This window comes from Aquarana catesbeiana, linkage group LG02 (genome assembly GCF_042186555.1).
Source record: "Aquarana catesbeiana isolate 2022-GZ linkage group LG02, ASM4218655v1, whole genome shotgun sequence".
In the NCBI taxonomy this organism is placed as follows: Eukaryota; Metazoa; Chordata; class Amphibia; order Anura; family Ranidae; genus Aquarana; species Aquarana catesbeiana.
The window spans coordinates 40,873,889-40,889,693 of NC_133325.1; the positions used below are offsets into that span (position 1 = coordinate 40,873,889).

Genomic DNA, 15,805 nt, shown 5'->3' on the forward strand with positions numbered 1-15,805 from the left:
AAAAAAAAAAAAAAAAAAAAAAAAAAAAACCTTAGGGCCAGAACTCCTTCTGAATATGCATTAGGTCTTGTGCTAGGTCATCAGAGGTCAGCTGCAAGAAATAGGAGGAGACATCTGGCTCCTGATGATGAAGAAAATGAAGACGGTGGCCGGGGCAGAAAAAGAAAAAAGGACAACGCAAAATTTGTTGGTCTTGCGAGTATGTTTATTCTAGATAAATCAGCATCAAAGGTTAGTGGTATATGGGGAATAAAATTCATGCATATGGGGAAAGGTCCTCCTTAAACACTTCTGTGACTTGGAAGATTTCATAGGAGGCCTGTGCCCATCTTCCCTGTACTAAAATGTCCAATAAAAGAGAAAAAGATCCGGCACCACGAGGTCTCAAAAATAAAACCTATATAAAATTTTATTGAATCCATCCAATAAAAAGAATCAACACCTGGAATTATTGATGCGTTTCAGCCTCTTACATAGGCCTTAGTCTTAAGTTTCCTGTTCTAGAAAACTTGGTACAAGAAACGCCAGTTTAAAACAGAGATGTCTAAAAGTAATTGTAAAGTCTCGTTTTTTGTTTTTTTTTGCTTTAAAAATAACAAACATGTTTTACTTACCTGACCTGCGTAGTGGATTTGCACAGAGCAGCCCCCACCCTCCTCTTCTCCGGTCCCTTGTAGGTGATCCTGGCTCCTCCCTCCTGTCGAGTGCACCCCCCCACCCCACAGCAAGCAGCTTGCTATGGGGGCATCCGGGCTGAGCCACAGCTCTGTGTGTCCATTCAGACACAGAGCCACAGTCAGTCCCACCCACTCACTCTCCTGATTGGCTGACTTTGATGGACAGCAGTGGGAGCCAAATGGTGCTGCTGTGTCTCAGCCAATCGAGAGGTAGAGTTCTGGACGACCGAGGCACTGGTGCACATCGCTGGATAAAGATGAGGCTCAGTTAAGTATTAGAGGGGGCTGAGCGGAGCTGCTGCACACAGAAGGTTTTTTTTCTTAATGCATTAAGATAAAAAACCTTCTGCCTTTACAACAACTTTAAAGTGATTGTAAAGGCAGAAGGTTTTTTTGTCCACCTTAATACATTCTCTGCGTTAAGGTAAAAAGCCTTCTGTGTGCATCTCTCCCCCCCCAGCCGCCCCTAATACTTACCTGAGCCCGATGTCAATCCAGCGCTGTGCACAAGAGCGCATTGCTGCTCTCTCTCTCTCCTTACTGGCTCAGAAGGAAGAACAGGAGCTATTGGCTCCTCCTGCTGTCAACCAAAGCCAGAGAGGAGGGACGGGGGAGGGCGAGGCCGAGCTGCACTGTGTGCGTCAATGGAGCGAGCCAGCATGAGTGCCCCCATAGCTTGCCATGGGGGGCACTCAGCAGGGAGGGGGGCCAGGAGCGCCGGAAGGGGGACCTGAGAAGAGGAAGGATCAGGGTTGCTCTGTGAAAAACCATTGCACAGAGCAGGTAACTATAAAGCTCCATTCACACCTGAGCGTTTTTTGGAGTGGCACTATTCATCTGAATGGGCCTCCCTCGGCTCCAAAAATGCTCCAAAATGCCAAATCTTGGCACAGAGCCAGGAGCATTTGTGTGTTTGTGATTTTTGCTGCAATCATATCGCGTTTTGTCGCTCGACAATCTTGGCAAAAAAAAGAAAATCGCACCGTGTTTGTATTAAGGAATAATGGCATTGAAAACGGGTTTTGCCGCGATTCTGGAATCGCAGCGAGTCCGCTCGCGATCCAAAATCGCTCAAGTGCGAACGGAGTCTAACATATTTGTTATTTATTAAAAAAAAAAAAAAAAATTCCCTTTACAAAATTGCTCAAAAAGTGTACATCTGGGTGTAATAACAATAAAAAAAAAAAAAAAAAAAAAAGACTGAAGTACGGAAAAATACCTGATGACCAGCAAGAAATCCCGCGAGTTCCTGGCTTCTTCTAGCGATCCGACAACACAGCCTCTGCTGCACTGAAATCCCGAGCTGGGTCGTCAGTACTGCTCAGTTCTCTCTTCCCGGACTAGAGAACATCCTCCCCCCTCTCCTCATTTCCATGACTTGAGAGACGGAGGTGTTCTCTAGTCCAAGGGAAGAACTGGGCCCAGCTATGAATTGCAGAGTTGCCCAGGGTACCTTTTTTTTTTTTAGAGTGGTCAGTCTGGATAGGCAGATTTGTGGAGTCCTGATAATGACACCACAGCACCCTAGAATGACTATGAAAATCCAGGACTTTGCTGCTATGACATCATACTTACTTTCTGTCCTGGGGAGACGTATTTGAAGAAGAAGGCTAAATCTTCTGCACATTTGCTAAGCAATGCTGAGGTTGTCCTTTTAAATAGGTCCTCCATCACCTAGAAATGAAATATAAAAAATCATTGAAAAACCCCTCGACTAAGAATTGCCCCGTTACCCACAATTACAATTCAAACCGAAACCAGTCCTGAAAATATACAGCTGGGGAATAAAAGTTTGAATCTGACTAGAGGATTAGAAAACTGCATCATGAGGGTATAAATATATCCAATGTCATTGTGAAGATCTAACAAAGGTACTTTTTATTGCAGAGAACAAGTGCATGGAGGAAAAAAACAATGATATCCCTATAGGAAGAGGTTGATAGTTAAAGAGACCCTGTCACCAAAATCTTCCTATGAGATTTAATGTGCATTAAACACAATTTATGGATTTTAATTTTACCTGTAAAGGCCTCCCCTTCAGTAGACCTCCAAAAGCTCAAAGGCTGCTGCCGGGTGCCGCCATCTTGGATGGAACGTCAGCAGCCCCAACAGACTCTTAGGCTCCATTAACACTTGTGCAATTTGTCATGTGACTTTGGGCATCAAGTCGCAGCCCATTCTCTTTTTGAAGTTCAAATCGGTGCGACTTAAAGCAGCAGCGACTTTGAAAAGGCGCCTGCGCTACTTTGATGCGATTTTGATCTAGAGCAGTGGTCTCCAAGCTGCGGCCCATGGGCCGGATGTGGCCCTTTGCTTGCCTTTATCTGGCCCTTGGGGCACTATCCCTACCACTGATACGGGACACTATTCTGCCATCTGACACAGACAATGGAGCACCATTCCTCCCTACGATACCAACGATGGGGCACTATTCCTCCCACTGAGACCAACGATGGGGCACTATTCCTCTCACTGAGACCAACGATGGGGCACTATTCCTCCCACTGAGACCAACGATGGGGCACTATTCCTCCCACTGAGACCAACGATGGGGCACTATTCCTCCCACTGAGACCAACGATGGGGCACTATTCCTCCCACTGACACCACGAATGGGGCACTATTCCTCCCACTGACACCACGAATGGGGCACTATTCCTCCCACTGACACCACGAATGGGGCACTATTCCTCCCACTGACACCACGAATGGGGCACTATTCCTCCCACTGACACCACGAATGGGGCACTATTCCTCCCACTGACACCACGAATGGGGCACTATTCCTCCCACTGACACCACGAATGGGGCACTATTCCTCCCACTGACACCACGAATGGGGCACTATTCCTCCCACTGACACCACGAATGGGGCACTATTCCTCCCACTCATACCAATGATGGGGCACTATTCTTCTCACTGATACCAACGATGGGGCACTATTCCTCTCACTGATACCAACGATGGGGCACTATTCCTCTCACTGATACCAACGATGGGGCACTATTCCTCTCACTGATACCAACGATGGGGCACTATTCCTCCCACTGAGACCAACGATGGGGCACTATTCCTCCCACTGAGACCAACGATGGGGCACTATTCCTCCCACTGAGACCAACGATGGGGCGCTATTCCTCCCACTGACACCACGAATGGGGCACTATTTTTCCCCCCAATACAACGTTTACTCCCACTGATGGCAGGAAAATTTTCACTCCCGCTGGGCCAAGTCCGAACAATAAACTGGCCCCTTTATTTAGAATGTTTGGAGACCCCTGAACTAGAGAGTATAAACGCAGATCAAAGTCACATCAAAGTCGCACTCCGAAGTCCCAGGGGGCAGGACCTTGATGACTTGGGTTCACAGAAAGTGGTCAGAACGATGTTGGGCATTTTTCGTCCTTCAAGAGGACAGATGCCGGACCACGGATCCGGAAACACGCGCAGCACTGAAAAGGGCGGGGGGAGCATGCCAAACTTTTGTTTTTAATTACATGGGGGGACTAAAATAAATAAGTAATTATTAGGCTGAATGCGGCCTTTAAGCTCTGTCTGTGCTGTCTGGCACATAAACTTCTCCAAAGACTGTATGACAAGAACTACAAATTATTAGGTAAAAATCCTATCATGTGCATTACAACTCTTTATTCATCAACTTGCCCAGGGGGTTCAGCTCCAAGACCCCCTTTCACACTGAGGCAGTTTTTAGGCATTTTAGCGTTGGAAATCGCCTCTAAATAATGCCTGAAAACCGCCTCCCATGTGACTTTTCACACTGGGGGGGGCGGTGCGTTTGCGGCACGTTTGGAAAAGTCCTGCAAGCAGCATCTTTGGGGCGGTTTGGAAGAGTTGTATTTAGCACTCCTAAAACGTCCCTGCCCATTGGAATTAAAATGGTTTCTGAAGCGCCGCATCACGGGCGTTTTTAACTCCTTCTTTGGGGTTCAAAGCACCCCGCTAGCGGCCGAAAAGCGCCGCTTAAACAGCGCTGCTAAAAAGAGCGGCGCTTTAGCGCTTACGCGGCTCAGTGTAAAAGGGGTCTAAGGCTACATTCATACTAGCGATTTGGGCCGGTATGAATTGTTGCGGCAGGAATCAGAGATCCTGCTGCAACTCTGAGCGGCTAGCTGCGGACCCCGGACCCTTGTTCGATATGATGACAGGTCGCCGGCAGCCCGCAGCTATTCGCGGCTCTCTGCACAGGCGGCGATTGCTGCAGGACACACTTTGTGTACGTCCGCAGGTAAAAATCGCTGGCTGTGCAGACAACAACAAATAGCTGTGGCCAGTGGCGACCCGTCATTATATGATCATTAAATATTCCATTAATGGGCCCGCTCAGAGCCGCAGAAGGATTCGCATTCCTCTCGCTACAATTCGCACTGGCCTACATCGCCGCTGTGAACACAGCCTAACAATTTAAAAATGGTTAAAATGCTAAACACAATAAAAACTATAGTAGACCAGAGGAGTTGCGCTGTAGTTTCACTGTAAACCTAGTAAACCCCAGGGAACTCTTGAATTTTCTATACAGTGGAACCTTGGATTACGAGCATAATCCGTTCCAGGAGAATATTTGTAATCCAAAGCACTCGCATATCAAAGTGAGTTTCCCCATAGAAGTTAATGGAAACAAAGATAATTTTGTTCCGCATTGACTTCTATTACATGCAATACCGCATGTGGCCAGAGGTGGGGGCTGCCGGAGAGCCTCGAAAATACATGGGTACAGCTCAGCTGAACTCAGAAAATAGGATTTTTTAAAACAGCTTACCTGTAAAATCCTTTTCTTTCGAAGGACATCACGGGACACAGAGCCACAGTAATTACTGATGGGTTATATAGGTATCACTGGTGATTGGACACTGGCACACCCTATCAGGAAGTTCAACCCCCTATATAATCCCTCCCCCTTGCAGGGATACCTCAGTTTTGTAGCCAAGCAATATAGTGTATTAGAAGAGGGGCGGGACCTCTGTGTCCCGTGATGTCCTTTGAAAGAAAAGGATTTTACAGGTAAGCTGTTTTAAAAAATCCTATTTTCTTTCTCGAACATCACGGGACACAGAGCCACAGTAATTACTGATGGGATGTCCCAGAGCAATGCTACCTGAGGGGGGGAACCACGACCAAGTAGGGTGCAATCAGACCTGAGGACCCTGTACCGCTGCCTGCAGCACACTACGCCCAAAGGCGATATCCTCATGCCTTCTCACATCCACCTGATAGAATCTGGTGAATGTATGAACTGAAGACCAGGTTGCAGCCTTGCAGCTTTGAGCCATAGAGGCCCGGTGATGCACTGCCCAAGAAGCACCAATAGCCCTTGTGGAATGTGCCCTGATCTGAAACGGAGGAATCTTCTGTTTCAAACCGTAAGCTTGAATGATCAACTGTTGAATCCATTTAGAAATGGTAGCTTTTGACGCTGCCTGTCCTCTATTGGGACCCTCTGGCAGCACAAACAAAACATCCGTCTTGCGGATCTGAGCAGTTGCCCCTAGATAGGCCTTAACTGCTCTTACTACATCCAACGAATGTAGAGATCTCTCTTCCGGAGAACAGGGATCTGGAAAAAAGGAAGGTAGAACAATGTCTTGGTTTAAATGAAAATCAGAAACCACCTTCGGTAAAAAACTAGGATGAGGGCGTAGTACCACTCTATCCTTGTGTATAATCAAATAAGGCTCCTTACAGGAAAGAGCTGCTAATTCTGATACTCTTCTAGCAGAAGAGATGGCCACCAGAAAAATTAATTTCCTTGTCAACAAGACCAAAGGAATCTGACTTATTGGTTCAAAAGGCTGTTTCTGTAACACAGCCAGGACCAAATTCAAGTCCCAGGGGTTTAGGGGCGCTTTAACCGGAGGATTAAGACGCATCACCCCCTGCATAAAGTTCCGGACCAAAGAATGCAAAGCAAGTGGCCACTGAAATAATACTGATAAAGCAGAAACCTGGCCCTTGATGGTACTCAAGGCCAGCTTCATCTCTAATCCCATCTGTAGAAAATCAAGGATTCTACCTATGACATATTTCCTGGGATGCCAACCTCTGGATTCACACCAGGTTATATAAGCCTTCCAGACTCTATGATAAATCATCCTGGAAGCTGGCTTCCTTGCATTAATCAAGGTAGATATGACAGGACCTGAGAGCCCACGACTCTTCAGAACGTGGGTCTCAATAGCCAAACAGTCAAATTTAGCGTTTGTAAGGCAGGATGGAACACTGGACCCTGAGAGAACAGGTCTGGGCGTACCGGTAGGGTCCACGGGGAACCCACCGTCATCCTTACTATTTCTGCATACCAAGTCCTTCTGGGCCAAGCGGGGGCCACCAGAAGTACCGACTTCCTTTCCTGCCTGATCCTGCGAAGGAGTCGTGGTAGTAGCAGAATAGGCGGGAATGCGTAAATCAGTGAGAACTGATGCCACGGAATCACCAACGCATCCGTCCCGCATGCAAGAGGATCTTTTGTCCTTGCCACAAATCTGTCTATCTTTTTGTTGAATCGGGATGCAAAGAGATCTACATCTGGAACCCCCCATCTTTGGCATATGGCCCAAAAGACGTCGGGATGCAGAGACCATTCCCCTGGAAGTAACTGCTGGCGACTTAGATAGTCCGCCTGCCAATTCTCTATTCCCGGGATGAAAACTGCCGATATGCATGGCACATGCATCTCTGCCCAGACTAAGATCTGGTTCACCTCTTTTTGAGCAGCTCGGCTCCGGGTGCCTCCCTGATGATTGACATAAGCCACTGCTGTGGCATTGTCGGACTGGATCCTGACCGGACAACCCTGTAGCCTGATAGTCCAGGCTTTTAGAGCTAGATGTATCGCCCGGATCTCCAGAATGTTGATGGGTAAGGTCCTCTCTGTCTTGGACCATACCCCTTGGACCGCAGCCTGTTCCAGAACTGCTCCCCAACCTGACAGACTGGCATCTGTTGTTACCACCGTCCAGGTAACCGGTAGAAAGGATTTCCCCTTCTGCAGGTTTTCGGGTATGAGCCACCAATTCCAGGTCGACAGAATACGGTGTTGCAGCATTCTTGAGTGAAACTGAGCATAGGGAACTGCTTCGAATGAAGACACCATCTTCCCTAGTAGCCTCATACAAAGGCGGACTGAGGGACCCTTCTTGGTCCTTACTGTCAGAATCAGCTCTCTCAAAGCAGTGATCTTTGCCTGGGGTAGAAATATTTTCTCCTGGCTTGTATCTATAATCAGACCTAAATACTCCAGTCTTCTTACTGGTTTTAGGAAAGACTTTTCTAAGTGGAGGATCCAACCCAGGTGTTCTAGATACCTGACCGTGGTCCTCAAGTTTCCATTCAAAGAGGCTACCGACCGGTCTATCAAGAGCAGGTCGTCTAGGTATGCTATGACAACTATACCCTGAGCCCTTAATCAGGCCAGAGGAGGAGCCAAGATCTTTGTGAACACTCGAGGTGCAGTGGCTATCCCGAAAGGCAGAGCCACAAACTGGAAATGGCGCCCTCCTACCTCGAAGCGCAGAAACTTCTGATGAGCAGGAAAAATGGGCACATGCAGATATGCATCTCTGATGTCTATTGATGCCAGAAATTCTCCTCCCTGCAGGGTGGGAATTACTGTTCGAATTGATTCCATGCGGAAGGATTGAATCCTTAGGAATCGGTTCAGATCCCTTAAGTCCAAAATGGGCCTGACATCCCCATTTGGCTTTTGGACCGTAAAAAGGTTGGAATAGAAGCCCAATCCCTGGTCCTTTGCGGGAACTATCATAATGACCTCCTGTGACAAAAGTCGCTCTAACGCTAGGAGGAGCGACTGCTTCTTCTCTGGGTCTCTGGGAACATTTGATCTGAGGAACCGAGGAGAAGGGAATTCCTGAAACTCCAGCTTGTACCCTAAGGTTACCGTGGAGACTACCCATCTGTCCTGGAAGTCCTCGTGCCAGAGCTCTGAGAACTGTCGCAGTCTTCCCCCCACTCGAGTGAGCGGGGGCGCCCCCTCATGCAGAGGTCTTAGTGTTTTGCCTAGTAGGCTTCTTTCCCCAGGACTTCTTTTGTCCCTGGCGTTGACTCTTGTCTCTGGACCCCGATGGAGGCGGCCGTCGAGACTGCCTGGAGGCTGAAGCCCCCGGCGCTGGGGAAAGAGTCCGTTTGAAAGAGGGACGCTTACTCTTCTTCTTGACAGGTAAGAGAGTGCTTTTCCCACAAGAGATTCTCTTGATATAGTTATCCAAGTCCTCTCCAAACAACCTTGCACCACGAAATGGAAACCCAGCCAGTAGCTTCTTACATGGTGCTTCGGCTGACCAATTTTTCAACCATAGGATTCTACGTATATGCACCAACCCCAGTGAAAGACGGGAGGTTTGCACGATAGAATCTCTAATGGCGTCAACCACAAAGCATAAGGCCGCTGGAAGGTTAGCAAACCCCTGGGCCTGCTGTTCAGGTAATACTTTGATGACCTGCTTAACATGGTCTCTTAAGTATTGACAGACTCCAATCGCTGCTACTGCAGGTTGGGCCACTGATCCTGCTAAGGAGAAAACATCCTTCAATAGGGATTCCATCCTTTTATCTACAGGATCCCTGAGCATCTGAGCATTGTCTACAGGACAAGTCAGGCTATTATTTACAGAGGAAATGGCGGCATCAATAGCCGGTATTCCCCACATTTTTATAAACTTTTCTTCCATCGGATAAAGTGTTGAAAACTTTCTCGGCGGAAAAAAACGTTTGTCTGGGTGATCCCACTCAGAATAAATAAGCTTTTCAAGTAAAGTATGAACAGGAAAAGCATGTGCTGCTTGGAAAGGTTTCAGTGACCCCAAAGCAGAAGAGGATTCTTTAGCAGTTTCAGGTATGGGCAACTTAAATGTGGAGCGGACCAATCCAGTGAGGATCTGCACTAAGACTTTCTCCTCTTGGGAAGTCGCAGAGGGTCCCTCTCCACCTGAATCCTCCGAAGAGGAATCATCCATCCCATCCTGATCCTCTGAAAGGGATTCATCTCCTTTATCCCAGAGCTCCTCTGTCTGAGGGTCTTGGGGAACAGAGGAAAGCCTAGTGCGTTTTCTTCCACTGAGTGAGGACGTAATCACGGCCATTAATCTTTCCTCTAGACCATTAATGGTTGAGGAAAAACCCTCTTGTGTAATATATACAGGGGCTGAAGTGCCAGAAGCAGGTGTAGCCCCTGACCCCGATGGCTCTCCCCGGCTAGCCGTCCCTGGCCCATCTTTAGGGGGGGGAGGATGCTGCCGACAGGGGGCCCTCAGAACCTGAACCCCTAGTGTCCCCTAGTGTCTCTGGTTCCTGGGGTGCTTGAACCTCTTCTACCCATAGTGCAAAGCAACAAGATGTGAGGTATACAAATGAACACTGCCCGCTGAGCGATGTAGTCTGGCTAAAAGCCTTGCTACCCAATGCTCAGTCTGGTGTTACTTCAGTAAATGCTGCCTAGGAGAATGCCTGTGTCCCACCTTACATGCGACCGTCAGCTCTGTGTCTCTCAGAAGGCTGAGTGCACCTGTACAGAGTGCCTCTAATAGCCTGCAGCTGGCCTGAGTGGGAGTCTAAGCACCTGTGCTGACGTCCCGCCCCCTCCTCTACCGCCCCCCCCCTCGAGTTTTGAAAAAAACGAGCGCTTCCCGTGCTGCCGACTCTCCTGTCATGCTTCCGGAGAAAGGCTGGGGATGGGGGGGGGAGGCTGGTAACAAGATCTGCCTGAACGGCTATCTTGAGAGATGGTGGCCATTAGGCCGCAGAGCCCGGGTGGTATAACCACTTTCTAGACCCCTGTGGCCCCTCTCTAGCCTGGGGGGGGAACATTCAAACATGAGAAATCCCCCTTTCCACCTTACCTGTTTGCAGCCTGCTTGAGACGCTGGGACATAAACAGCGATTACAACACCTGAGACAGAGTCAGCATGTGTAGGTTTGTGCTCTTGGCAGCCCCCGGTGGTCACAATAGGCATAGCATGCATTTACCTTAAAGGAGAAAAGCCACTAGAACTCAAAAATTCTGTGGAATCTCCTCTTACCTTATCCAGCCGCAGGGTGCTGTTTACACAGACCCAATCTTCACCTCTCACGGTGGGCTCCGTTTGAAAAAACCGTCAGAGACTGGGGCCCCCATCAGTAGGGGGATCCAACAGTTCTGGGACCGTAAAGCACCTTGCCAGAAATTAGGAAGTTTAAAGCCATTTTCTGATCTGCGGGGTCCAGCTCTCTAAAAAGAGAAGCATTACGGGTAAAACCTCGTTTCTTTGGACACGAGGCACGGGTACCATTCAATTCAGCCATGAAAAGACACTTTGAATGGATCCGGTTCGCCTGGCTTGCCCCAGTATAGGATCTTAGTATATTCCCTTTGGAGCTCAGCACAGGACATCTTTACACGTCCATCACCTAAGACACTGGCGTAAAAACTGAGGTATCCCTGCAAGGGGGAGGGATTATATAGGGGGTTGAACTTCCTGATAGGGTGTGCCAGTGTCCAATCACCAGTGATACCTATATAACCCATCAGTAATTACTGTGGCTCTGTGTCCCGTGATGTTCGAGAAAGAAAGTATTTCACTATATATTATTTGTAGTTTATAGCAGCGCTATCCCATTCCCCATTTATAGCATTCATCGTGGTTTTGTGAGAACATCCAGGTGATAGCAGCAGCTTTCTATATTTGCACCTCATTTGCGTCACTGAAATTGTATGGATATTCACTCACCACTAGGTGGCAGCGCACAACTACCACATTTCCATATTGGTCTTGACATATACTTTCCTCCGGTTCTCGAATGTGCATGTTCTGTGAGGCAAATGTCTTGTTTGGTTTTTATTCCTTTTTTTTTTGGCTCCGCTGTTGCAGATTTTTTTTACTGTTGTGTATAACTCTTGTCAAAACTCAAAGTAATTTGCAAAAAAAAAAAAAAAAAAAAAAAAAAACACAACACACACAACACTAGTAAAACCTAGTAAACCTCCCCTCTGCTTGCACCCTCTGTCAATCAAAGGCTTGCATACTGGTAAACTAGAAAAAAAAAAAAATGATAGGTTCACTTTAACGCAGCAACCTGCATGATACCCAGGGCCGGGACAAGGTGTGGGCAAGAGAGGTAGCTGCCCTGAGCACAGTAGAGCAAGAAGGCCAGAAAAATACACACAGGGCAGTAAACCCATTCTATGGTATGCATTAACAGTGGGGGAGGGGGACGCGGTTCTACATCCTTGCCCTGCGCACTGGACAAACCTGTCCCGCTACTGATGGTACCTGCATGATGTCCTCCAGGCTCTCTGTAAAGGAGATTTCAGCCTCCACCATGTAAAACTCCGCCAAGTGTCGCCGGCTTTGCGAATTCTCAGCTCTAAAAGTCGGCCCGAAGGTGAACACTCTTGTGAAGGCGCTGGAGGTGGAGACAAAATGGCAAGAGGATTCTTAATAGTAAGACATGAAAAGAAGTTTAGCTTTATGATCTCTTATGTCTATAGAGGCCAACCTACCCTCAAATCTAACAATTTGATTTTTTTTTTTCCCTCGCTTTAGGTTGCTGAAGATTCCATACTGCTACTGGGGGGGGGGGGGACTGATGGGTTTTACTTCCGCTTTGTTTCCCTGGAAAGGTAAAGCATAATGGGCAAATAGGCATCGTATGAGTCACTTACCTGAAACCTAAGCCTGCAATGTCACCGCTGTCCCCTGTTCCACGAAGCGTCCATCTTCCTTCCGGGTATCGCGGCTCCGTGATTGGCCGGAGCTGCGATGACGTCACTCCTGCGGATGCACACAGAAGCCGCCAGTCACGGCACGCTCTCCTTTAGAAATGGCATGATCGACGTTTCTAAAGTGCGCCTGCGCCGTTGTCTATGGCGCATGCGCCGTAGACGTATCGGCGCCCGTCTCTTTAGTAAATATCTCCTAAACCGTGTAGGTTTAGGAGGTATTTTGAGCACCTATAGGTAAGCCTTAATCTAGGCTTACCTGTAGGTAAAAGTGGTTGTAAACGGGTTTACAACCACTTTAAAAAAGGTACCATCCCTTTAATATCTTTTGGGCATTATCCCAATGTTCAATGCAGGATGATGCCTTGGTGCTCAGAATTACGGCCTTATTCCATTGTTCCCAAGAAATAGATAGGGAAAGATCCTTTTCCCATTTCAGCATATTGTTTTTTTTTTACAGATTTAGGGAATTCTGAGAAAAGTTTATAAAATAAGGATATTCTTTTCTTATCACAAGCGTATTTGTTCAATAGGTACCTCCAGATTATTGATGGGATATTCATACTCGATTCCGGGTCGAATTCCCTTAATCTTTCAAAATGTCTTTTTTAGCACCAACTCTTTATAGGCTAGAGGTAGGTTGACATAGTAGTTAAATCCTTGTGAAATACAATTATTCACGGAGATACGGGCTCTACAGTAGTCCAGTAATCTTAAGGGCACAGGAATTTTAACTCGTTCACCTAGTTCCTTTGATTTCAATAATATGTGTTTCAAGCTATCAACGTGTGGAGTGGCAATCTTGGTATAAAAGGATTCAGATACCAGAATTTGTTCTATTCCATGAACTGGAATGATTGCCTTCAGTGAAATTCCCAAAAAGGTTTTGGAATTATTGTACAATGCAGCCTTACCCTGACATAACTTCCAGATGTAGCTGGCCAGATACAGTGAGGAACGCTGGAACGCCAAAAAACCCACCATCATCTTCTGGAGCTGGGTCCTTATTGCCAGCCTGCAACAAGCAACATTTGTTAAAACACAGTCCCATTACTTCAGCCGTGGCCAAAAGTTTTGAGAATGACACAAATATTAATTTTCACAAAGTTTGCTGCCTCAGTCTTTATGATGGCAATTTGCATATACTCCAAAATGTTATGATTAAGAGTGATCAGATGAATTGTAATTAATTGCAACGTCCCTCTTTGCCATGAAAATGGACTTAATCTCTCTCCCCCCCCCCCAAAAAAAAAAAAACACAAAAAAAGTTTCCACTGCATTTCAGCCTAGCCACAAAAAAACTCAGGTGTCAGTGTTGACGAGGACAAGGCTGGAAATCATTCTATAATGCTGATTGAGTTAGAATAACAGACTGGAAGCTTAAAAGGAGGGCAGTGCTTGAAATCATTCTTCCTCTGTTAACCATGGTTACCTGCAAAGAAACATGTGCAGTCATCATGGCTTTGGGATTCACAGGCAAGGATATTGTTGCTACTAAGATTGCGCCTAAATCAAAAATTTACCGGATAATTAAGAACTTCAAGGAGAGAGGGTTAATTGTTGTGAAGAAGGCGACAGGGTGCCCCAAGAAAGTGCAGCAAGCGCCTGGACTGTCTTCTACAGTTGATTCAGCTGTGGGATTGGGGCACCACCAGTGCAGAGCTTGCTCAGGAGTGGCAGCAGGCAGGTGTGAGTACATCTGCACGCACGGTGAGGAAAAGACTTTTGGAGGATGACCTGGTGTCAAGAAGGGCAGCAAAGAAGCCACTTCACTCCAGGAAAAACATCAGGGACAGACTGATATTCTACAAAAGGTTCAGGGATTGGACTGCTGAGGACCGAGGTAAAGTCATTTTCTCTGGTGAATTCCCTTTCCGATTGTTTGGGGCATCCAGAAAAAACCTTGTCCAGAGAAGAAAAGGTGAGCGCTACCATCAGTCCTGTGTCATGCCAACAGTAGAACATCCTGAGACCATTCATGTGTGGGGTTGCTTCTCAGCCAAGGGAGTGGGCTCACTCACAATTTTGCAAACAGCCATGAATAAAGAATGGTACAAATACATCCTCCAAGAGCAACTTCTCCCAACCATCCAAGAACAGTTTGGTGACGAACAATGCCTTTCCCAGCATGACGGAGCACCTTGCCATAAGACAAAAGTGATAACTAAGTGACTTGGGGAACAATACATCAAAATCTTGGGTCCATGACTAGGAAACTCTCCAAACCTTAATCTGAGAACTTGTGGTCAATCCTCAAGGTGGGTGAACCAACCCCCCCACCACCACCACACACACACACACACACACACACACACACACACACACACACACACTGATAAACTCCAAGCATTGACTATGCAAGAATGGGCTGTCATCAGTCAGGATGTGGCCCAGAAGTTGATTGACAGCATGCCAGGGAGAATTGCAGGTCTTGAAAAAGAAGGGTCAACACTGCAAATATTGACTCTTTGCAAAAATGTAATGTAATTGTCAATAAAAGCCTTTGACACTTATGAAATGCTTGTAATGTTACTTCAGTATGCCATAGTAACGTCTGAGAAAAAGATCTAAAAACACTGAAGCAGCAGACTTTGTGAACATTTCTATTTGTTTAATTCTCAAAGCTTTTGGCCACGGCTGTAGATAGAATATACAGAGAAGGCGCTACTCCTCACCAACGAATACAAAGTTCAAAAGACACCGTGCCTTTAAGGAATATTTTGAGATGGCTTCTCATATAAGTGCTCACTCACCAGAAACCAATGACCACTGAAGGTCTCATTTGCTTTTCATACGATAATAGAAGGTCTATTAAACTCTTCAAGAAATTTCAGAGATGGGATGGATCCACAGTTGCCCATGCACTCCACACAAATGCTTTCTCATGGGTGAAGAGCGATGATTGCCGAATCTAAAAACGGAGTGACGTCAACCCTGGCCGGCCAATGACAGCGGCCAGCAAATCGAGACCCCCGAAGCCGGATGCTGACTTTTTCAATTCATATTCATGGAGCCGGGAGCCCCAGGACGCTACATTGCTGGTGACAAGGTGGGCATAGTTCCGCTTTAACAGGGTCTTTATGCCCAAGGGGCAGGAAAAAGCAGCTGATCGCATGACCACTATGATTGGCAATCACAGTGGTCACATTTTTGGGAGCCAGTCTTGCCAGCTGCCAATCATACAAGAAAACAAAATAAGGGATAAAAAATATGGCCTAAGAACTGGCAGTTCAAAGTTCAAATGCTGACAAGAAACATCCTTGGAGGGAAGATAGAATATAAAGTCCTCTGGAACAAATTTCAACCACGGTATAGATCCTCTGTAGAGGGAGCCCACACACCACCAATGATAATAAAGAGGCTTACCCGACTTGGTGGACCCAACAAGGCGTACGCCAG

At 46.9% G+C, this 15,805-nt stretch overlaps 1 protein-coding gene across 1 annotated transcript in view; it reads right to left on the reverse strand.

Moving 5' to 3' along the window:
* The window catches only part of NARS2 (asparaginyl-tRNA synthetase 2, mitochondrial), a 97,653-nt gene that overhangs the window by 60,953 nt on the left and 20,895 nt on the right, over nt 1-15,805 (reverse strand). The window contains exons 7-9 of the mRNA XM_073612820.1: nt 13,321-13,421; nt 11,958-12,090; nt 2,253-2,351 (exon numbers count right to left, since the gene is read on the reverse strand). Of these exons, the coding sequence (XP_073468921.1) occupies nt 2,253-2,351; nt 11,958-12,090; nt 13,321-13,421 (333 nt within the window). The remainder of the gene's footprint in view (nt 1-2,252; nt 2,352-11,957; nt 12,091-13,320; nt 13,422-15,805) is intronic.